At 33.6% G+C, this 26068-nt stretch overlaps 1 protein-coding gene across 4 annotated transcripts in view; it reads right to left on the bottom strand.

The window, feature by feature from the left end:
• The window catches only part of LOC114343583 (anion exchange protein 2), a 732215-nt gene that overhangs the window by 144267 nt on the left and 561880 nt on the right, over positions 1 to 26068 (bottom strand). For all 4 annotated transcript variants that reach the window (XM_050650923.1, XM_050650925.1, XM_050650926.1 and 1 more), the window contains 3 exons: positions 21304 to 22106; positions 16722 to 16969; positions 374 to 627 (listed from right to left, as the gene is read on the bottom strand). In XM_050650923.1, the coding sequence (XP_050506880.1) occupies positions 374 to 627; positions 16722 to 16969; positions 21304 to 22106 (1305 nt within the window). The remainder of the gene's footprint in view (positions 1 to 373; positions 628 to 16721; positions 16970 to 21303; positions 22107 to 26068) is intronic.

Genomic DNA, 26068 nt, shown 5'->3' with positions numbered 1-26068 from the left:
ATTATCACAAAGCGTTCGAAAATGTCAAATGGCAATACTTATGGCAGATAATAAAAGAAGTAGGCATACCTCAACACTTATTTCGTTTATAATTGAACTATACGAACAAACTACCCACTACTGGAATAGTTTAAGTGCTTGGCACATTCTCAAACGAATTCCATCAAGAAAAAGAGGTTTCAGGCAAACAATTATTTGACATATATGGGCCATGGGAAGCATATTATGAGACGAGCGCTTGAAGGATGAGAAAAGGGAATCTCAAACTACGTTTGATCACTATACTCCCTCCGAGGGTCAGGATTGAAGAGAGCTAGGCTATTAGACTAGCTATCTATTATAGCTATTTTCTGGTAGACTACAAATAACTTACCTATGAACAGTGCAACAAACAACGCAGACATTCTCTGCTCCTTTACTTCTATCAAGTGTGGCTTTTCTCCAGGAGCATGCGTTCTAGACATGACTGTCAAAGCTGAAGTATGGACGATCGATCTGACAGCTGCTACGCACATCCAGGGAAAGCCTAAGAAGCCGCAGAGGATATTGATAAGACAGATGATGACGATGTCCAAGTGTAGGCCGGTACCTTTCTTCAATTTTCTCTCAGGCTTGCTAATGATCAATCTGAAAGAAACAAAATGCACTTAGTTATTGTAGTAGAAAGTACAAGATTCTAAGTTAAAGGAAAGAGGTCTGGGAGAAATGAGCTTGTCACTTGTGACGTAGTTATTGAAATACTGAAATTTTTGTTAGGAATAAGTCACAATTTTTTACTTTAAAATAAGTTTACTTGACGTTTCCACTTCAGAAATCGTTCTCAAAATACAAATTGTCAATATTTTTGAGCTGTGTTACTGGGAAGACTTTATTGGAAGATAATTCGATTACATGAAATCAACTTTAACTTAAGAATACTCGTCAGAAAAATCATAGCAAGTGATCTATAAAGACATGCTATGATGACAGTAAAATTCTCCTGTTAGTGATCCCATAGTAAATCATGAGGAAAAATACCAGGACAAAACCTCATAATACATACTCTCCTGACTTAGTAAATATTTGCTTTTACATTTGGTTTACTCTCCATATTAACAGTAAACTCTGATTTTATATGTATGTTATTTTGAAACATAAATGATGATTCTGCTGAGGAATTTGCGATGCAATTGATTTTAACGAACATAATTAGAGCAGCTATGTTCATTTTCTTATATGTACAGTAAGAGCCACCGTACTAGACACATGGCTAGGTACCTAATAGGGAACTTGCACATTTTTTTTATTAGATAATAATGTTCAGTTTTGTTTAAAAATGAGATTTCCAAAATTTCACGCTACAAAAACTCGTAATAACTTAGAAATACATATTTAAAGTCTTCTGCGGTATAAAGTAGTTCAAACGGCCCGTGACGTCACATAGTTTTGCATTAGTTTTTATTATGGTTATATTTCGCTGTGTCTAGGTACACGATAACGTGTACGCAAATAAAAAAGTTAGGTAGACGCGAATTAAACTTCAAGCCAGTGACGTTATTATTTAGCTTGCGCAGTGACTATATATTTTGGTACATGCTATTTTGATATGTTTAGTGTTTGTTTGATAGAAACATATTTGTTAAGGGAAGGGAAGCAGAACTATTCAGATGTTTCAAACTTAATTGTAATAAATCAATGTATAATATAAAAGTATATATTTAGGTTAGCAAAATAATTATATGTATTTGGTTTACATGACATGTAGGTACAAAGTATTGTTAAAATAATTTTTATACGTAAGTGAATTATTATAATCAACTATTCTAAATGCAGAATAAGCCACAATTTAACGAAAAAAAATATTTTATTAACGTTTAGACGTCCAAATCGGATGTCATTGTCAGAATACAAAAATTAGTCAGATTAAATAAATTATTAAAAAAAATTTTTTACTAAGCAACAACATTTTTGTTTAATTTAATAATATTTTGTATTTTGACAACGACATCCGGTTTAGAAGTCGAAACGTTAATAAAATCAATTTTTTAGTTAAATTGTGGCTTAGTTCTCATTTAGAATAGTTGATTACAAAAATGCCACAAGGATAATAGCTTCAGAACAAGTTAATTATTATTGTGAAAGCTTTAGGTCTTCCTTTTATTTTAATCTTTTACGGTAATACTATTTCATTTATAACTAAAAAAAATATATATTAATTTATAGTCTCTTATCTTTTTCGTACTATTTTAAAATGTTCTTAAACTCATTAAAAGAACTAAATAATTGTCCACACTCCGTAGTTAATTTAAAAACAAACACTAAACAAATAAAAAATAAGAAATCACTGACACTAACTTTTTTCTTTGCGTACACGTTAGCGTATACCTAGACACAACCTTATATTTAGGTATATTCTTCTTCTCCTTCTTTAGTTTATTGGCCTCCACCTACTTGGGTATTTGGCAAGCTCATCGTCGTGGAATAAGTCAAAAATATTTATATTCTAATGACATTTATCGTATATCATTGTAATAATATATACCAGTTTGTTAAAATTGTAGTTTTATACTGTTTTTGAAGGAAAGGAACGAAGGTTTACTATTGAAAATAAAACCATTTTGTAAAAGTACAAATTTTCTATGAATAGGTCTAACGATCAAAAACACTTGTAACGTCACATAAATGTATTTTCTACTGACGTTTATAACGTCTAATTTAAAATTCTGTTTACTTTATTGGAAAAATGTAAATGTAAAACCAAGTGACGTCACGACGCATTTTGGACCACCTGTTTTAATTTGAATTTTTAATCGTCTTTAGGGGCCAAACGAAAGACAAACAAAACTTTTTTATCTCTGATACATGTTTTAAATATGTTCTGTTGTGATTTATAACATTTTTTTCGAATTTAAAAATTTATGCAAGTTCCCTATTGCTATGCTTGTGGGCTAATCCGGTCCGTTCTCAGATGTAACTTTCATCCCTGTCATGTTACTGTCAAGAAACTATTCAAAATTCGATACAAAAAATACATTAGTTAATAGTAGTATTACTCTGATTTAAAATAACTTTATTCAAACACCAAGAATAGTACAATATTTTAAAACTTTTACAACTTTAACAAAATGACAATTGTACACATCAAAATTAGATCAGCTGTATTTAATACAGCTGATCTATTATTTTTGTCAACTTTCTATGTTAATATTCAGATAATATTAATATTCCTATACATTTTCTGACGTTCTAAACGTCCCTTGACATAAAAATAAACATTGCAACAAGTGAAGGGTCCAGGACTGTAATAGCTCAATGTTCGTGTATGTGTCTAGTATGGTGGCTCTTACATATGTGTATTCTTGTTCTCATGATCATTTTTCAGTGCGTCACAGTTTTTCGATTTCTCTCTAATGCATTAAGTTAGATGAGACGGAAAAAGCGGTAGCTCCGTGATTAAACACAAAAATAATGCAGCATTACAATGGTTATATATATAAGATGTCTATTCCTAACCTACGTTTGATTCGTTGATATTTAGAATGCGCGTTTTTTCTAGCCAATCAAATATACGTATTACGAACATTTGACGAAAACTTCGTCCATTTTGGCCATTTTTTAGAAGTGTCAAAGAGTCAGGTGACGGTTATTATTCAGGTCAGTATTTTGTGTACCTGTCATTTCGAAATTTCGAATTCGACTTCACTTGTGTTTCACAACGTCTTTGTGCATTATTTTGTGTTTTGGTTTAGAATTTAGTTCGTTAAAAGTTAGTCATTGGCGTGAGGAGACTAGAGACATTCGAGATGTACCGAAGAGTGCTAAATATCTCATGAGTAGATAGAATAGCCAACGTGGAGGTAATGAGACTTACGCATAAGGAACGAGAACTAACAAATAAGAAGAAAACTGAATATCTTGAGAGATGTATATCTAATACTCCAGGTCATTATGCAAGAAAAAGATCCAGAGTAAGGAGACACGTAACTCATGGCTGAAGAACCTTAGGAACTGGTTTGGATGTAATAACAATGAATTATTTAGAGCCGCGGTTTCAGAAATAAAGATCGCTCTGATGATTACCGACTTTTGAAGCGGAGACAGCACCTAGAGAAGAAGATAAAAACACAGTTTATGGATAGTTTTGTGTCATTTTTTAATGTTTCCATATTTATAAATTTAATTAACAATATTGTTTACTTTTTAATTTTATTCCCCTTTATAAAACATACCTACTTACATGTTAACATATTGTGTAAAAATCAAATCTACTAAATTACTAATTAGTTTAATTCCACAAGCTTTTCACCTATGGCTAAGTACGATTGTGGCATCTGTCAGATTCGTCAATAATTACATGAAATAAGTCTCGACACACCCAATACAGTATATGACGTCATAATTAATGACGCACTGAAAAATGATCATGAGAACAAGAATACCTACATATTTGATATCTATCACATTCTCTATTTTAGATATAAGATTGATGTTCACTTATTCTAACGTTTAATGGTCTTGATGTTTTACCTAAATAAAAATGTTCGCATTCACACGATACCTATTTTATAAATACAATTCTTTGTTCTTTCTTGGTCATTGTTAGATTTAGTTTTAGATAAAATTAATATGTATGTGTTTGTTGTTTTGAATATTGTTGAAATCTTTTAATTATTATTATTTATTATTATTTCTTGTCAGTGTTATAGGGTCCCGTTCCAAATAGTTCTGTTCCATTCGGTATATTCTTGAAAATTACCTATTTATTAACGACAAAGGATAATAATTTTTTAACAAAACATATTTGAACAAATAATGTTTTTCTCCAAGAACGAATTTCTTCAGAAATTCGTAGAACAAGTAATTTTGTCTCTATCGTATAAGGATTTAATAATTCCCTTTTTAATATCAATGGTGTGATTTGATTTGTAATTTAGATATATTGATGTGTTTGGGTTTTCTATACACCTGAGCCTCATATCCATCATCCTTCTCCGAGATTAAAACATCCAGGAAAGGTAGTGTGATATTATATGTCTTTTCCATTAGTTATTGTGAATATATCCATGAGTGAATTCTGATCCTTGAGGCCATATTGAGATCACATCATTTACATATCTCCACCATACTCTTGGTTTTAAATTTTGTTTAGAAATAATGTTTGTTTCAGAATCTTCCATAAATATATTTGATAATAATGGAAATGACGCAGAGACTATGGCTCGACCAAAATTTTGTTTATTGAATTCATTAAACTAGTAAATTGCATTAAATGCTACAAGAAAATAACTTCAGAATGATATATCATATAATAGTTATATTGTAAATGAAATTGTATCTTGAAATCTTAAATATTAGGTGTGTTGTGTTGATATGGATATATTGAACAATTTGTTGCAACAACAGTGACACAATAAAAAAAAGAATGCGTGTACTTTTTACGCACGTAAGAAGTTATACTTCTATTATATGATTTCAACGAAATCAATATACTTTAAACAGTTTATTTATATTTAATTTAAATATTAAACTAATTTTAATACTTACTACTTTCCAAAAATTGTTATTAAAACAATACCAAAAATTAAAAAAATAAAAGAATAAAACACACACAAACACATTGAAAAATACCACAAAGAAATGATTTATAAAAAAATAGTAACCTGCATTGGGGATCGAACCCACTTCCTGTTGATCGAAAATCAAAGCGCTTTCCCACTGCGCCAAATTCGCGTATCTGTCATGTGGGAATATACACCAACTGAACGTTTACACCATAAACTTTTTGACAGTTGTTTATTACTTTTATGAATTTAATCAAATTAGTTTGATTTTGTGGAATTAAAGGAATATTTTGTGGAATAACAATATATTAGGTGAATATTGGTAGAAATTTTGATGGTAATCAAATTATGTAAAATCAAAGCATTACATATACTATTTTGGTAGGTTCATTTTAAATTTTTCAAATAGGTATGTACCTATGCAATTTTTTATTAGGATACTGAAACATTTACAATTATTACGTACCTGTCGCTTTTAAAAACTATTTAAAAAGTTGGTCAAAACGGCAAACAGGTGTATGTTTTCAAAAAACTTTTGATAGTGTGTAAAAAATATTTTATTATCAGCTAAGTACTTTCGACACATAACGTGTCATCATCAGAGCTTCGTCCTCTTATAAAACCTTCATAGAAGAGCAATTGCTAAACGACACAATAAAAAACATGTATACTGGGCAAAAGCCACAGATATAGGGTATAATAACCCTTTAAAGTGAATAAAATCACATCTAAATTCTTTAATTAATTAATAAGACAACATGGCTGAGTCAAACCATTTTGAGCCCACGTGAACAGCAGATCAGCTGAGGAAGAATATGTTTTTTAGTCCTTTTTTAGTCTTCCTCAGCTGATCTGCTGTTCACGTGGGCTCAAAATGGTTTGATTCAGCCATGTTGTCTTATTAATTAATTAAAGAATTTAGATGTGATTTTATTCACTTTAAAGGGTTATTATACCCTATATCTGTGGCTTTTGCCCAGTATACATGTTTTTTATTGTGTCGTTTAGCAATTGCTCTTCTATGAAGGTTTTATAAGAGGACGAAGCTCTGATGATGACACGTTATGTGTCGAAAGTACTTAGGTGATAATAAAATATTTTTTACACACTATCAAAAGTTTTTTGAAAACATACACCTGTTTGCTGTTTTGACCTATTTAGAAGTGTGTACAAGTCTTGCAGTCTTTTCCAATTTATTTAAAAAGTCACTACAATTACAAACTTGCTTTTTTCTCTGCCATCACAACAATAAAAACTAATATACCTACACAACATTTTTGTTTATCTATAATCTCCATATTGAACAATTATTGACAGATGATTTTAACACCCAATCAGATCCCGTATAACGTTTGAGCGACTAATACCATTTAATACGATACTGTCGGTGTGCGCATGCGCCAGGGAATGTAAAAATTCACCCTCGTGCCTAAAGAAGTATAACTTCAATAATGGTCTTTTTTTTTATACAAATACGTTCTTTTCCGCGAAGGCCATAATGTCAATCCCCAAGTATGCGATTAGGTACAATGAACCAAATTCATCAATCGCATTTTGAATTAGTGCCTTATTAGCTATATTGACCAGATTTGGCTCGTCGTGATTATTATCTGTTTGCAAAACTAAAAAATGGCTTGTTGGTAAACATTTTTTTTATAATATGATACTAAATTTTCATCCTCAATTGAGGCCCCTAGAACACAAGGGGTGTAAGTGACAATTTTTAGGAAATTGGGTTAAATACAAAAACGTGCTCTCAAACACATAGAAAACATGGTGGCTTTAAACTTTCTACATACACTAAACAAGAACATTATCAAAAATGACATGTCATTGAAAACATGCTAACTATGTATGTACCTAACCTAGATTTTTAAATTTGTCTAGAACTTTAAACAAAGTTCTCTCAAAACTTAGCGCTTACACCCCTTGTGTTCTAGGGGCCTCAATTGTCAATCAATCTATTAAATAATCTTTATTTTCATAAACAATTTTCCTTCTTAAGTATTCAAACTCTTCGTGTTTAATTTCATTCCGGATCGTTAGCACCTAAAAGAGCCACCTATAATTTCTCAATTTTCCAGGTCATTTAACACCCCTTTTAATAAGATCTTGGTTAGAAAATTCAATGAAACCGTAAATTTTGAAACACCACTAACTATGTTATGCAAATCAACTATTAGCGCCATTTGCATACTTTTAAACGCGTAAAGAGCTCCCTCTAGACTAGACAGTAAGAACTAAAGTATCGTTCGAGAATTTGATTAAGTCCCACTTGTTTCGCGCGTACAAAGTAATATTATTTTAAGAGTAAGTTAATTAAATAAAATAACAACGACTTAATTAAGTTAAAAAAGTTATTTAATGTATGTTTAAATCAAAAGAAATGCATGTTTAGATTGTATTTGATGGTTACTTCTTCTTCTTACGGTGGTTCTCCGGTTCCGGATGGTGATCATCAGCATGGCTATCCTAACGTTGCTTATACAGCTATAGTATTTTTACTACAAAAGCGATATTACGTAGGTAAAAAATTTTGACGTAAGAGAACTGTCAAAATATAAGAATGTGACTGTTCATTATTGCCATGTTTATAATAAACATGGCAATAATGAAAAGTCACATTCTAATGTTTTGACAGTTCTCTTATGTCAAAAATTTTGACCTACGTAATATCGCTTTTGTAGTAAAAATACTATATTCACAATAGTCCTTTTTTAGATACCGTAGGCTTTAAAGCCATCATATTCTTCTCCTCCCTGGTCCTCTCTTTCCAAATATCGATTGCCCTGAAAAATGAGTTGCAAGAAGCCATATCTCCGTTCATCTCTCATAACATAGCCAAAATATTCTTATTTGCGGTCTTTGATTGTATTAATAATCTCGTATTCCTTGCCAATTCTACTTAGGACCTCAACATTAGTCACAAGATCCACCCATGTAATTCTTAAAATCCGTCTGTAACACCACACCTCGAAGACCTCGAGTTTTCTTAAAGAAGCTTCAGAAAGTGTTCATGCTTCTACTCCGTATATTAATGTAGAAAATACCTAGCATATGATGATAAAGATTTTGGTGCTAATAGTCTAAGAGCTAGTGAACCCTCCGACTAACGGTCGTCCTGTAAGGCTAGAAATTTTTCTAGTGATAATTCATAGCACACCAAGGCTAAAAACCATGACCTGGCAGGCATCAGCGGTGCACGTGTATCTACCAGGTGAATCGAAAAGTGCAAATTTAGGAGGTAAAATAAACTTTCTCCTGTAAGGTTTAAATTTAAGTATGTGTTTGAGTGAGTTATTTAGAAGAAATGTGTACAATGACAGGCGATTCTGAAGAGCATAAGACCTTGCCAGGCGAGGGGAAAGATTAGGGGTTTTTCCTACAATTATTCTTTTTGCATCAAACAAATTTTTTTTAGGTTTTTTGAATCATTCCAAACAGAAAAGGTCTTTAGTGATTTTTCTCTTAAGTTAATAGTTTTTGTTATATAAGCGATTGAAAATTTTGAAAATTGCGAAATTGGCTATTTTTAACCCTAAATCGGACATTTATCTAAAAATTTCAATGTTGCCAAGGTACGTAGATATTCTTTAAACATTGATTGATGAAATCCCAAAGAGTTTTTTGCAATAAAATATCGAAAACCCCTTTGTTTTTTTAATTGCTAATCAAGCGGGCGCGACACTGTAGGATAAGTGAGGACGTTTGAGTTTGCATAAATTCATTATCTCGAGAATGGGCAAATTTCAAGAGAAATCCTCAGACAGGTCGATTTTTATTTTTGAATTAGGACTTTTTGGCATATATAAAATACTAGTGACGTCATCCATCTGGGCGTGATGACGTAATCGATGATTCTTTTAAATAAGAGTAGGGATTGTGTGATAGCTCATTTGAAAGGTTATTTAATTCTCTATTCAGTAATATAAACATTAACATAATGATTTATACAGGGTGCACAAAAAAAATTTTCTTCTATTTGTCAAATTTAATCAAAGTTAATTTAATAAAAAAAAATTTTTTGTACACCCTGTATAAATAATTATGTTAATGCTTATATTAGTGAATAGAGAATTAAATAACCTTTCAAATGAGCTATCACACAACTCCTACTCTCATTTAAAAAAATCATCGATTACGTCATCACGCTCAGATGGATGACGTCACTAGTATTATATATATGCCAAAAAGTCCTAATTTAAAAATAAAAATCGACCTCTCTCAGGATTTCTCTTGAAATTTGCACATTCTCGAGATAATGAATTTATGCCTCACTTATTACTCAGTGCCCTCACTTATACTACAGTGTCGCGCCCGCTTGATTAGCAATTAAAAAACAAAGGCGTTTCCGATATTGTATTGCAAAAAACTCTTTGGGATTTCATCAATCAATGTTTAAAGAATATCTACCTACCTTGGCAACTTTGAAATTTTTAGATAAATGTCCGATTTAGAGTTAAAGAGTTTTAGAGAGATTTAGAGTTAAAAATTTCGCAATTTTCAAAATTTTCAATCGCTTACATAACAAAAACTTTTATCTTAAGAGAAAAATCACTAACCACCTTTTCTGTTTGGAATGATTCAAAAAATCTAAAAAAAATTTGTTTGATGCAAAAAGAATAATTTTAGGAAAAACCCCTAATCTTTACCCTCGCCTGGCAAGGTCTTATGCTCTTCAGAATCGCCTGTCATTGTACACATTTCTTCTAAATGACTTACTCAAACACATACTTAAATTTAAACCTTACAGGAGAAAGTTTATTTTACCGCCTAAATTTGCACTTTTCGATCCACCTGGTAGATACACGTGCACCGCTGAGGCCTGCCAGGTCATGGTTTTTAGTCTTCGTGTGCTATGAATTATCACTAGAAAAATTTCTAGCCTTACAGGACGACCGTTAGTCGGAGGGTTCACTAGCTCTTAGACTATAAGTGGTAAATCGTGACTTCATCGTTACTAACGCTGATATTGCTTTTTATGTTGGTACCAAGTTACGTGTAGCTGTTTACCCTGTCAATTAGTGGTTGTTTAACCAAAAGTTGCGTATTGAATATTTCGCGCTTACTGAGTACCATATACTTTATTATTTTCGTATTGAGAGCAAGTCTAGATCTCTACTTATATCTGATATGCGCGACATTATTCTTTGCAAACCATCTAACATCTGCGAAAACTACTGCGTGGTCGACATTTATAATGTTGTTTAGAACTCCGTTGACTAATACGTCTTCCTGTAGTTCTCACAGTGCTTGCTCGAAGATATGTTCATCCCTAACAACACAAAACATTCCAGGAATGTACTATCAAAGTTATATTAATGTTTGAATGTCCAGGACATTCAAGGAACATTAGGTGAACATCTGATTAAATTATTGGTGGAATGTTACCACAAAACATTCTATGAACATACTACCAATGTCCTATATTTTAAGACAGGCCATTTACTATTCAATTTGCGTTCATTTTCAAATTTGCCGTGCGTGTATCTATTTTCTTTATTCTTTATGAAACGAATTATTTATGCATATTATTACCTGTAAATAGTACCTATTTCTTTTGATTTTTAATTGTAAAGAATAGAAAAATTACCATTCATTTTATTTTTTGAAGTTATACTTCTTTAGGCGCGATTGAGAGTAAAATTTCATAATTCTGCGCGCATGCGCACACAGACAGTATGCCGTTTAGTTGCTGAATCTTTCAAGTTATGTATAAATATATCAGTGCAAGAAAAGGTGTGAAAAGAATATATTAGTGTTTTTAGTAAATGTATTATTTATTATAATTTTTGTGTGTTTGGATTTGTATATTTAAAGTATTTTTGTATTAAATTTGTCAGTATGTATGAGAAATATTGTAACCTGTCAAAGCAAAAGGGATATAGAGCAGTGGTATAGCATGTGATCGGAGGTCAAGAGGTCCCGAGTTCAAATCCCGGACGATTCATGTTTTTTTTATATTTTTGGTATCGATTTAATAAAAAAATTTTAAAAGTGGTAGGTAAAGAAAGTTAGTTTAATATTTAAATAAAATACAAATAACCTGTTAAGTATATTAATTTCGTTGAAATCATAATAATAGAAGTATAACTTCTTACGTGCGTACAAAGTACAGACACATTCTTTTTTTTTTAGAATCAGCTGAAAGTGGTCTACAAAAAACCAGGAAGGAAACGTATAGCCTTGTGGCTATTAAAGGCAAAAGAAAGATATATAAAAAGCGTATTGGCTAGTTGGAAGAAACTCCACATTGTCGATGCATAATAAGTTATTACTTTATAAACAAATATTAAGACCTAGGAATGGAACCTGGATATAATAATCAAGAAGATGGCAGGAACGAGCAACAACTTCATAAGTACTGGGCAAACAAGAAGATTGAAGAGGACAAAGCCTTTTGAACTAGTTTGAGTGATAGGTGATAGTGAAAAGCAGAGCATACTGCTTGTATGCCTGAGTATGTTAGAATAGTACACGCTCTTGTTAGATTAGATAAGAGACGCTATGGGGTAAGCTCTTCATTTTAAGGAACAGTAGTAATTTAGGTTAAATTAAAATTGCTCATTGGTCAGTTATGACCAGATTGTAATTGTAATGTACAATTCAATACAATGAATCATCATCATAGTGATGATTATGGAAAAAAAATATATGACCAGATTTTGTGCAATAAAAATGTTTATATTTATCAAGGATGTATTATTTGGTATGGCCACATATACTTCTGGTATATCGTCGGTGATGTGACAATACCTCCTATCTGTTTTTTCATGAATTTTGTAGGAGACGAAAATAGTTATTTATGAAACAGTTCGTGAAGTATGCTTTTTGCGAACGCACGCGATATTTAGAGCACGAGCGACAACGGGGCGAGTGCTATACATCGCGTAAGTTCGCAAAAAGTACTTCACGCACAGTTTCATACAATATTTTATCTACTCTTCGATAAACAAATAAAAAAACTGTAACTCTTCGTCACTGGAATTGATTTCTATTCTACGATTTTTAGAACTTTGACATTTAAAAATCCTAACTACTTTCAAACCACAAAACTGTCAAAAATTTTGTTGTAAGTCATTGCTCATATTGTCATCACCATGACAACGCGAAAGTTACGGATATTTGATTATATAAAAGTGTGCCAAAAAACCCATTGAAAGTGAGCGAAAAAGTAAATCCCATTTAAAATACATTGTTACCTCACGCACACTTTAAACCCTTCACGCACTGCTATCTATAATGACAGTTTTCACAAACTAAAAACTGATACATAATATGACATAGAGTAGATAAACCATTTTTAGGGTCATCTCCTGTTTTCACATGTAAATTTTGACATGTTTTGTAGTAAATAGATAGTTGAATTTACTACAAAACATGTAAAATAATATCATATGCAAACAGGAGATGACTGTAAAAAGTTTTTAGTCTCTCTTACAAAACTCATGAAAAAACGAATCTGAGGTATTATGTCACATCAGCGAATATATCCAGGGAATGTCTAAAAAATATACTTCGAATGTCCTAAGAACATTTGTGAACATTCATGTAATGTTCCAATAAGACATTCAGGGATAATGTTCAAAATGCTGACAGAGGACTTTCCTGGGACATTAAGGGGACGTTCTTGTGCATTTGAGAACATTCCAGGAATATTTTCAACGTCCTGTGTGTACATTCTAGGAACATACATGGAATGTTTGGTGAACACCGAGAACAGAATGCATCCTCGTCTCACTCTATCTATGGAAACTGCCTCTGATAACTGGTCATCCACTTTAATGTTGGTAGTTTGGTTGTAATATTTCTATATGATTTTCAAGTCTCAGGATTATTTTTAAATAAACTTTTTTTAGAACGATTTCCGGAGAAGTAATCGAAACGTCAAACATTAGTAGTTAATTAAGAAATGTAATCTTAATTACACCAATAATTGTGGCTTAATCCCATATAAACATAATACTTAAATTATACATGCCACAAGACAGCAGTTTCAGAAAGTTACTCATGCGGGATAGATATTTTTTAAAAATTGTTTTGACGTTAAAAAATCGATTTGCTTGCTTAAAAGTTCATTTTAATATAGCAAGTCATAAACTTCATTATTCCATGATAAAAATCTTAAATAAAACTAACATAAGCGAGATCATTCAAAATTTTCTCACATTTATTCAAGATTATTTTTCAAATTCTTGCCTGCTTATTTTTTTCCGCAGAAAAATAGCGCCCTCTAGCCGGCTTCCATTCTAGTAATAGAAATCTTTTAAATGATTTTTGGAGGTACAGTAAATGTTGCTATTATACAACAGATGGCGGTATGAGTTTTACTGTTCTAAGAAAACAATCTCATTTTTAACAAAAAACTATTCTATTATTTTTAATTTTTATTAAAATTTATTATTATAATTGTGTAGTTTAACGTGTACTGACAGACTTTATTGAAGTTGTTCTGAATTAAACAGCGCTGAATAAAAATATGATATTATTTTCGCCGAAATATTATTAGTTGCTGAGTATTCGATGATTAGATTTAAAAAATCGCAAAAACTGTTAATTTTTCAAATACCTTCAAAATAAATTTTTTTGAGTACTATATTTTGTGTATTTTGTGTTGTGTACTAACAACTATGTCCATTATCTAAGTAAAAAAGATAATATTTTCTGTTAAATTAATCAAATATAACTTCATTTTATTTGTATTCACTTTTGTGAGTATCAAAGAAACTAGTTCGCTAAATATTGTTATCACGATGAACGACAGATTGTGGATGAAATTAGAGATCCCTTGTCCACTAATTCATGACTCTGTATTGAATTATATTTACATCTTAAAATGCATCAAAGGATAACAATTCTAATTTTAGTTCCTGACTCTTTGAGCTGAATATAACTTTTTAAAATTGTATTCTTCCCGTTATAGGACCACTATATCTATAAACAGACCCTCTATTTGACAGACCGACAGTATTACCACATCTAAATTTACCGGTCATGTTCAAGAGGGTCATGGCTTTTGATATTATAAACTGTAAAGTTCAGAAACATTTTTACCTCTTAAGCAATTATGATGGTCACACTGTTTTATTTTTTGGCCATGCGCACTGTGTGCCACTTTTTTTTGTTGTCAAGTTTTCAATGCCTATGACGTTTATTTAACATAGACATAATAAGAATAGACGACGTAAGGTGTGGGCCGCCCTGTGCATCGGGGTCTTAGAATATAAAAGAAAGAAAAGGTTTATTTTACATTCTAAGATCGGGGTGTACAGTTGATCCCAAACCCTTGTTTCAGTGGGTATCAATAGCATTGTTTATCTACACAATGGTCTAGTTATACAATGGTAATAGTTTGTCGAATTCGCTCTAACGCATTAAGCTCGAAGTGACAGAAAAAAACGTACGTCCGTGATTATTATACATAGAACTTCGAAAATTATGTATTCGTTCAAGGGTATTTCCATATTAAAGCTATTTATACTTATAGATGTATAATTGGTTGACAGTGGTGGCGTTCAGCGGCGAATGAGCATAAAGTGAATCACAAGTCTCTCCTTCACGCTGAACGACTTTTGCGTTGTGCGCTACACTGAATGAACATCGAAATTTGATTCACTCGATTCGACAATGTAGCGGAGAGGTCACCATCTTTTGGAGCACATTTTGAGTGTAATACTTTGAGTGTAGCATAAAATGACGCATGCGTAAAAGTAATATAACAGTTACTTTTGGCGCAAATATTCCTTTTCCTCTTTTTCTCTTCAAGAATATTCTGGAATTCCATTCTAATAGTTCTTGATAAAAACCTAACAAAGGGAGGAAGTGAACCAGATTTATAAAGGTAGGTATCTATTGTATATAATGTTACCTGGTAGAAAATAAAACACTATCTAGGTGATCTGATATCTGATAATTAATTCTTTTTTCTTTAGAGTAGACAAAATTACAAAATAAAGTTTGGTTAAGGTCTTGACAGCTAAATAAAATATTTGACATTTGACAAACAAATTGGAACAGGAAATGTAGCGGAATATAAAGAGCAGTTCATTCGATGTATCAATAGCGTAAATTGATCACCCACCGCTGAACGCGCCCAATTACAATACTCCAAATAGATAACCAATCCATGTTGCGAATAAAGATAATTTGAATCAAAAGTGATCTATCGTGACAGTACTTTCACAGTGTTAAAGGATAAAATGACAATTGTAATTCTAGGTTAGAAATTTGTTAACGACGTCAATATAAATATTTTATGTCATTCGTATATTGGGGCATTGTATAGTGAAATTGTATTCTATATTTATTTATTTATTTTTTAAATATTTTTAATATTAATATTCTGGCAAATATTTATATAAATATTGATATTTATTTAAACATAAATATAAATATTCTGACAACTGTCAGATAGATAACTAAAATGTCATGCCTCGATTCGCGACATTCTTAAAATCTTATATGACGTCAAAATAGGGCTTTTCATCGATTGTCATTTGTTTCGAGCTTCTATCATATGTTGTATAATCTGTGTATAATATTAATATACACGGATTATACGACATACGACAGAAGCTCGAAACAACTGACTGTGAATGAAAAGCCCTATTAATGACGCATTGAAAAAAGAATTTGGGATCAGATACATGTTAAGGATAGACCTGGCTAGTCATATGCCACTCAATGCATCGAGGTGTAACGCTGACATATGATTGAGTGGTATAGCCATCTTTGTCTGTCACATGCGCGGGATCGCATGGTTAAAAGAGATAGATAGACCACCGATTGACTGTTTCCATGCTGTCAATTCAATGTTTAGGATAAACTAAATCGCCAATAGGGCTTTTCATTCACAGTCATTTGTTTCGAGCTTGTGTCATATGTTGTATAATCCATATATATTAATATTATACCTACACGGATTATACGACATTTGACAGAAGCTCGAAACAAATGACAATCGATGAAAAGCCCTATAAGGACGTCATTGGTCAATATTCGCTTTGAGTGGTTTAGCCATCTTTGTCTGTCAAATGCCCGGGATCGCTAGGTAAAAAGAGATAGATACACTACCGATCGACTGCCCGCGCATTACACTATTTTGCTCAGTATTTCTTGTCTATTCTTATTATGTCAAATAAAAGATATTATTTGTAGTTGTGATGTTTAACACAAACTTACTCAGAAATTTGTGTTTCCATAAAAAGCAAAATGTAAACCAACATAGCAGGAACTATAGACGCGAACATTATCCACACAGGAATACCGCTTGGAGGTATAAACCATCCTCTCACATCAGCACTTGAAGGCTTCAGCCCACCTAAAGGTACATTGAGTTTCTCCGTATACGTTGCAGGGATTACGTAGTCTACGCTGACCATTATGATTATTGCTATTGGTACACCGAAGTCGCCCAGAGCTCTTCTAGCCTAAAAAATACATGGATAAATAAGTTTAGATTACAACTGGACTTCAAGATAATTTTGGAAAGAAATTGCTTTTTTACTACCCAAAAATAACGGCATTTAGGCTCTTAATAAACAATATTCAGCAAGCAGCATGTGAAAACACTATACTGAAACCTAGGTTAAAAGGAAACAATAATTATTATTCAAGGAACATGATAATTAAGAAAAGAAGACAGAAGAATTTGACAACAAACCATAGCTCCTCAAGATAAGACTAAACTACCTAAATCGTGCAAGTCATCAATTCAAAAGGACTATCCTACAACTAAAAAATGATTAAATTAATTCTTACTTACAGGAGTTAACAGATGACGGTAGTACTGATTATTCCTTATTATTCTATTATACTAGATAATGGAAGCCGGACCAGAAGTACTGCACAAAAAGCAGAGCTATTTGCTAGGTATCTTGAAAATACATTCAAATCAAATGCATGTCAAGAGGATAAAGAAAGATGGGAGGAACCTGTTCAAACAGAGTAAGAAATTCTACTAACTACACAAAGAAGTGCTGTAGAAATAAAGGAAAATATTAACCCAAAGAAAGCTCCGGTCTATGATTTACTTACGGGTGAGCTCCTCAAAAATCTTCATCGTAACACTAACAAACCTAATGAATACTGCATTCAGATTAAATGATTAAAATATGTACCAATGATGTAAAAACGGCCGAAGTCATGATTCTGAAACCAGGAAATTATGTACATGAGGTTTAGTCATAAAGATCGATATCTCTGCTCCCTGTGATATGAAGCTGTTTGAGAAACTTGTCATCAAGATAATTCAACCAATTATTGAAGAAAAAAAATCTAATTCCGACACATTAATTCGGATTTAGGAATAAGCACTCAACAATCGACCAGGTGCACAAAATCTCAAATATTATTGAAAGATAGCTAGAAGAAAAAAAAGTCTGTTCAACTTTGTTCTTTGATCCTCAACAGGCTTTCGATAAAGTCTGTCATGAAGGTTTCATACATAAATTAGAGCAGGTGTTCCACAAGGCAGTGTGTTGTGTCATGGAAGGTAACACAATTGCTACCTTTGCTGATGATACGGCTAACCAAGCAGTAGGGACGACTAGTGAAGAAGCGACCAACAAGATCCAAATAGCAGTTAAGGAAATCCATAAATGGACACAAACATGGAGAATCAGACTGAATGAAGCTAAACTTCTCCTTCTTCTTTTTGCGTAGACATGACTCCTATTGGGGAACCGTCTCTCGCAGTCTTTACAATATTTGTTGTCATTCGGCTTATATGATCATTCCATTCTACTCTTCTTTTTCTTATTCAGTTCTTGATGCTTTCCACTTTGCATCTCTGTCGTATATCTGAACTTCTTGCTTTGTCCCATACTGTCTTATCATAGATTTTCAGGGTTTTCATATCTGCTGTTTCTAGTATTTTTTTGCCATCTCTGTGCCAGGTCGTGTTGCTGCCGCATATGTCATTATTGGTCTGATATCTGTTTTGTAAATCTGCCTTTCATTTCTTTTTTTTTGTGTGAATTTGATGGCCTTGGCTGAGCCAATTAGCCAGACTTTCATTTCTTTGCCAATATTTTTATTTCTCCAAGCTAAATCTTTTCATGTTAATTTTGCCAACAAAAAATAAAATATATACCAGTTACAATCAAAAATCTTCAAGTATCACATATGCAGATACTGCTAAGTATTTAGGTATAACATTAGATGCCAAACTATGGTAGTAGGCTTATGTCAAGAAACAAGGAAAGAACTAAATATAAGGTATAGCAAAATGTATTGGCTAGTTGGAAGAAACTCTACTCTGTCGATCCGTAATAACTTAATAATTTACAAACAAATATTGAGACCTGTATGGACTTATGGTTGCCCATTAGGGGGATGTCCAAGCAATATAACAATAATACAAAAAATCGAAAGAAAAATACTAAGAAACGTTGTAGATGCTCCTTGATAACTGGCAAACAATGACCTCTATAAGGACCTAGGAATGGAAACTGTGGATACAATTATCAAGAAGATGGCAGGAAGTCACGAACAATGACGTTTGACTACACTAAATTCAAATAAGACATGCAGTCCATGTAAACAAAGATTACAGTTGTTAAAGGTACTCAGAACATACCTACTAGTTCCATAATAACAGTATATTATTAACATCACGTTACTACTTTGTCTCTTTTCCCGATTATTAGATTTTATTGTTAGTGTAGGAAACAGAGGTTGACGCAAACTCGACACAAGTCCGGTTTTATTTTTTTCTGGTATGTCAAGGAGTGCTTATTATGAGCCTTACTTTTTCTTAAAAGATTACGACCCGGAATTTTCATCCCTTTAAAGGGGGTACTTTGTGGTTTTTGCGAAACGTAGCCCTTCCCGTACGTTTTTGCAAAAAATTCCTTAATAGAAATATGAAGCGGACTATATTTCCTACAATTTATTCCGCGACAGCATATGTCTATCACCCACCGTTTAGCGGGGTTGGAGCCCCAAAATTGACAAGTTTTTAAAAAAGATGTTTAAAAAAAAATTTTTTTTCCTAACTGTAATGGGAATAAAGAAGAAACACTGTGGCAATTAATCACAAATAAGTGGCTGATTTTTTGGTATAGGTTTCATTTAAGGGCGATTGCCCATTTTTTAATTACAGGGTGCTAAATTTAAAAAATCCCTTTTTATACCATCTGAACCGCTTATGCTAGCGTAAAAAATCTTTCAGCGGTTACCCATGTACAAGTATTATTTGCCAATTTGTATAATGCAACCCCATATTTTCCCCGGAACCAACCAAAAAAAAAGGAGAATTAATAAAGAGAATATGCAAAAACTGATTTTGGGCCACCACTGTGGCTTTAGGGTGCAAATAAAGTAAAATATGCATAGATCATAATGTGTAGCAGACAGTGTGTTCTTTTAATTGCCATAAGTACGTTATCAATAAAATGAATAGGTGTCGAAAAAAAAACAAGTGGAGCCCGCCAAAGCATTTCTGAGGTTTACGGAGCCCCTGTGCCGTAACGGTTGCTTATACGAAAAAAATGCATAGGACCTTATTTGTAGAGAAAATAGTGGTCTTTAATTCTGTATAAGTTTTTTTTTTCAAAAAAATGCATAGGTAATGAAAAAATCGTAAAAACATGCTCGCCAAACTTATTTTCAGGGATAAGGGGAGTTTCCGCAGGGATGTTGCAATAACCATATATAATTATGAAAAACCCTATTAATGATTGAGTACTTATAGGCCCATATGGGCCAAAAAGCGAAAAAATGTTTGCTTTTTTAACCCCCGTTTTATTTTTTATTTTTTGGCTACAGCGTTTGCACCAGGAAATCGCTTTTGGTGTCCATGCATGGGTAATAAGAACGTGCACAAAATAATATTATGTAGCATATTAATAAACGGCATGGTGTACGAAGGATTCCAAGAAAACCACTTTTTTTATTAATTCTCCTTTTTTTGGGGTAGTTTCGGGAAAAAATGGGATGCATTATACAAATTTGTAAATATCACTTGTACGTGGGTAATCGCTGAAGGTTTTTTTACGCTAGATTAAGCGGTTCAGATGGTATAAAAAGGGGTTTTTACCCTGTAATTAAAAACACCCTGTAATTAAAAAACGGGCAATTGCCCTGAAATGAAACCTATATAAAAAAATCAGCCACTTATTTGTGATTAATTGCCGCAGGTTTTCTTCTTGATTTCCATTACAGTTGGGGAAAAATATATATTTTTAAAACCATCTTTTTAAAAACTTGTCAACTTTGGAGCACCACCCCCCTAAACGGTGGGTGATAGACATATGCTATCGCGGAACAAATTGTAGGAAATATAGTCCTCTTCATATTTCTATTAAGAATTTTTTGCAAAAACGTACAGGAAGGGCTACGTTTCACAAAAACCACAAATTACCCCATTTAAAGGGATGGAAATTGGTGTACCGGGGCAAAATTTTTTAAGAAAAAGTTAGTCTCATAATAAGCACCCCTTGATACAAGAAAAAAATAATTCAATAATTTACGCGATTATACAAGTAACTGTTATCCAAAATATTCAAAATCTGAACGGAAATCGCCATCTCTTATGTTGCCGGTGACGACATCGCTATCAACTAATGTTAACATCCACTGCATGTCTCATGCGAATAAACTGTAGTTTGAGTGATAGTGAAAAGTAGACCATAGTGCTTGTGGACGGGTACGTGTTAGAATAGTGCACTATCCTGTTAGTTTTGATAAGATACGCTATAGGGAAAGCTTTTAAATATAAGATACACTACATTGTTTGTAAATTGCAGTGTTGATTACTTACGCTTCGTCCTAAGAATTGACTGTTTCTAAACATCCTCAAGTAATAAGCTATTGCGAAAGTTCCTATCGTCAGTACAGTACAAAACAAGGCCGTATTGGGTTGATTTATGGGGTTCCCGTGGACATCTTTCGTTGGAATTTTAACCACGTCCACACTGAGATCAGTACTATTATCACCGACTACCGTATCGTTTTGCCCCACTGGAAAAGTCACCATGTTAATACAATAATCAGGTAACAAGGGATGTTTACTGTACGCGGCGAATAGGTTCATCATACTTTCCATTATATATAGTAATACTATGAGCGTTGAGAAAATGTCTTCTGTAAATCTAGTGAATAATTTGACCAAGACGCTGCCTTCGAACGATGCTATCAGCACGCCGATGACACCCAGCCAAAGTCCGATGAATACTCTAGTCGGTAAGAATGGAATGTGCATGGATTTACAAAATTCGAACAAACTTTCGTCGAAGAGTAAGAGAGCTCCTGTTGTGCCGACTATAAGGATAGGCTGGGCTGAGGTGAGAGCGAAAATGATCCCCCCGATGCTGGTGCACAAAAGGGTTTCTGATATGCCGATAAGGTTTTCCGTTTTGTCCCCCGTGAGCCCGCCGAACGCTATAGCACCTGATACGGCGGCGAAGTACATGAAGATGGCGGCTGCCACGCATTGAGAGTTTAGACCGTCGACTATGTCGCTTTTGTAGTACGGGTAACGACGCTTTACGTCTCTGATTAGGCCTCCCCACGGACGGCAGGTGCGCACCAGGGAGTCGTCGAATGGGGGCTTTTTTTCGTCATCTGAAAACAAAACACAATATCAGGCAATGTAATTAATATATTCTGTTTTCATACTCATGAAAAAAAAGTGTTGTAATTCATACCTTCACAAAAAATGTAGTTGAATGCATTTTCAAAATATTAGAATTGGAGAACAACCCGCATTAAAAAAAACAGACACCTATTTTTTATAAGGGGTAGACAACTGCCGAAGTCAATATCGGGACAACCTACAATATATATCTACAGGGGAATCAACATTTTGGCCTACAAATCCAAATAAAACACCAGATCTCTTAGGTTGTGGTCTCCTATAAATGCCGTAGGAAAATTGTTTATTTTCGTTACTTTTAATAAACTTTGAGGGAAAAAAACTATCTTTACAACCGAAAATAATTAAAAAAAAGTAATTCTAAATCATCATCATCATTCTCTTTGCCTGATCCCTATGCTGGGTCGGCTTCCCTAATTGAATTTCTCCACACAATTTTATATTGGATCATATCAATGTTAATCCCCTTTACCAACATGTTTTGCCTTATCGTCTCCCCCCAGGTGTTCTTTGGTCTTCCTTTCTCCTACTCCTTCCAGGAATCTGCACTTCAGCTATTCTTCGTATTTGATGATTAACGTCTCGACGTTGAACATGACCAAACCATCTTAACCTATGCTCTCTCATTTTGGCATCAATTGGTGCCACACCTAGACTTTCCCTAATATACTCATTTCTAATTTTATCCTTCTTTGTCACTCCACTCATCCATCTAAGCATTCTCATTTCCGCCACATGCATTCGTTGTTCCTCTTTCTTTTTCACCGCCCAACATTCAGTTCCGTACATCATAGCCGGTCTTATGGTTGTTTTATAGAATTTTCCCTTCAGCTTCATTGGAATTTTTCTGTCACACAACACATCACTCGCTTCTTTCCACTTCATCCATCAAACCCTAATTCTACTGCATGCATCTCCATCTATTTCTCCATTACTCTGTAATACCGATCCTAGGTACTTAAAACTATTGCTTTTCACAATCATTTCACCATCCAAAGATACCATTCTATTTGTAGTAACTCCATCTTCAAATGAATATTCCAAATACTCTGTTTTTGTCCTACTAAGTTTTAAACCTTTTTCCTCCAGAGCTTGTCTCCACTGTTCCAGTTTTTGTTTTAAGTCTCCTTCACTATTTCCTATTAACACTACATCATCAGCATACATTAGGCACCATGGAATGCTACCCTGTAGCCTGTAGTTTCGCTGTCATCTGGTCCAAAACTAATGAGAATAAATAAGGACTAAGCACCGAGCCTTGATGCAATCCTACTTTCACCTGAAATTTATCAGTCTCTCCCACACCTGTCCTAACACTAGTCGTTACTCCCTCATACATATCTCTCACAATCTTTACATATTCGCCAGGGACTCCTTTCAATGAACTCAAGGGACTCAAGATCAATGAATACCATATGAGCGTTGGTCTCTTTATTCCTTTATTTTTCCATCAGTTGCCTTACAATAAAAATTGCATCTGTTGTTGATCTGCCCTGCATAAAGCCAAATTGATTACCGGATATTTCGGTTTCTTCACGTATCCGTCTATTAATTACTCTCTCCCATATTTTCATGGTGTGGCTAAGTAGTTTTATAGCCCTGTAGTTTGTACATTGTTGTATGTCTCCCTTGTTTTTGTAGACAGGTACTAATATACTGCTTCTCCATTCGTCTGGCATTTGTCCAACTTCCATAATTCTATTAAATAGACCTGCTAGCCAACTTATTCCTGTCTCTCCCAATGCTCTCCATACTTCCCCAGGAATATCATCTGGTCCGACTGCTTTTCCTTTCTTTATTTTTTGAAGCGCTTGAGCCACTTCCTCGTTTGTTATTCTGGTAACCATTGCTGTTACTGTCTCCGTTAACTCCACAAGCTGTCTGTCAAATTCTTCATTTAATAAACTGTCAAAATACTTTCTCCATCTCTTTTTGACATCCTTTTCGTGAATTAGTATTTTATTATTTTCATCTCGTATACATCTAATCTGATTACAATCTTTTGCTTTCTTTGCTCTCTGTTTGGCTATTTTATATATCTTTGCTTCGCCTTCCCTGGTATCAAGTTGATCGTATAGGTTTGAATACGCTTCTGCCTTAGCTTTTGCTACTGCTACTATCGCTTCCTTTTTGGCGACCATATAGTTTTGAAGAGCTATGTCCGATCTGGTTTCCTGCCACCTTTTATATAATTTTCCCTTCTCTTTTATTTTTCCTTGTACTTCATTTGACGCCACCAAGTCTCTTTATTCTCAAACTTCTTTCCTGACGTTTTCCCAAGTATTTCAATAGCCGTCTCTCTAATAATATTGGCCATTTTTCTCCAAATTGTGTTAGGGCAAAAAAGAGTAATTCTAAAATAAATTCAAATTACGGGGTGTATTGAAGTAACCATTAACTTAGCCGGTTGCCTCCAAAACGCCGTAGGCTACGCACAGCGTGTATTGGAGACCATCGACTTAGATTTATGTGTAATTAAAGGTATCTTTCTTAACTACTTAACAATAGAATCATGTTAGGACCTTTCGTCATACCATTCTCCCATTTTAATTGGCTTAGTCTCATAGTCTTCAAAGCCATGTTCAGAAACAAGCCTTCACTCATAACCAATAACCAAACAAATTGGAACATATTCCGAAGGGCACTAACAGAACAAATAGCAAAAAACTTAGCCGCTTAAAACAGAAATAAAAATTGAAAACGTCCGCACAAAACGCGGGATGGAGTGCTACTGCGGGAATGTATCATAATTCTTCTCTTTAGAAAGTAGGTATCTGGAAATTAACAGTTAGGCGACTCAAGCGGTTATGGTCAGCTTCTGAGAAGGACAGTGATGACGATTTTGTGATTACGTTTTTCCCAAGGTGAAATTGTGTAGGACGGATAAGACATTTTTGTGTTCCCCACCATCAGGGATTGCTGACGGGGAGTCGTTTTGTATTTTTAGTAGTATTCAGTAGCCAGCGAAAATTAGATGTGTAAACACGTATAGTAATCAATAAAGAGTTCTATCGAAAAGTGTCGTCGTATATTACTTTAATTTGCTAAAGTAATATTTTATAGCACCGTATACTCACGGTAAACTAATCGTGGGTCAAGACACTAATGTTATAAAAAATATCAAAAACTCTAAGAACAATCGCAAATGCGCTTTGGTGTATCCAGAATGACGCCTTGGCCTTACACATAAAACTGCAGGTATGTACTAATAAATTCCAAAGAGGCAAAAAAAATTCTGAACAATACCTATCAAAATAGGTTGCGTGTGCATCTTAACACCCTATGTAAGAGGTTGAAGCGATCCCTTGGACCTACCTAACCGATCCTGACAGTGCCTACAGTCGTGGAAGCTACTGTGTATGCGTGCATCTCACCAGTAAACAAGGCGACATGTGTTCTGAAGCTTTGGTCATTGGATCTTACATCTCTTTGACATTGTAAATAATAACAATATTACTTATTGTTTTTATTGTTTTACAACAACAACAACTTTATCAGATGAACAACAAGGATTCATATCCTGAAGATCCTGCGTAGACGCTGTATTTGTACTGAGACAAATCACAGAAGAGGCCATTGAGTACAATAAACCAACTTATCTATGTTTTATAGACCTGACAAAGGCTTTCGATCGCATACAAGTCGAAGACGTCTTACATTTATAGCCAGGGAGGTAGTGTCAAATTTGACCGGAGCATTTTAGCATGGCTGGTTTCTTATTATTTAGGTAGGTGTTCCAAAGCTTATTAACAAATGATGTGTCAGCTGGCCCAAAACCGGGGATTTTAGGCAAGAAAAGCTAAAATATGAAAGTTGATGGACCAACGCTACAGCTTAAATGTCAAATATTTATATACGTTACTCAGAACATTCAATGGACTTGCTTACTTGGCTCCTACGTTTCACTCAGGAGATCGGGGTTGAAATCCTG

The sequence above is a fragment of the Diabrotica virgifera genome, chromosome 5 (assembly GCF_917563875.1).
Source record: "Diabrotica virgifera virgifera chromosome 5, PGI_DIABVI_V3a".
Classification (NCBI taxonomy): Eukaryota; Metazoa; Arthropoda; class Insecta; order Coleoptera; family Chrysomelidae; genus Diabrotica; species Diabrotica virgifera.
The sequence above is the reverse complement of the archived record's forward strand: the minus strand, read 5'-3'. Positions and strand labels throughout refer to the sequence as shown.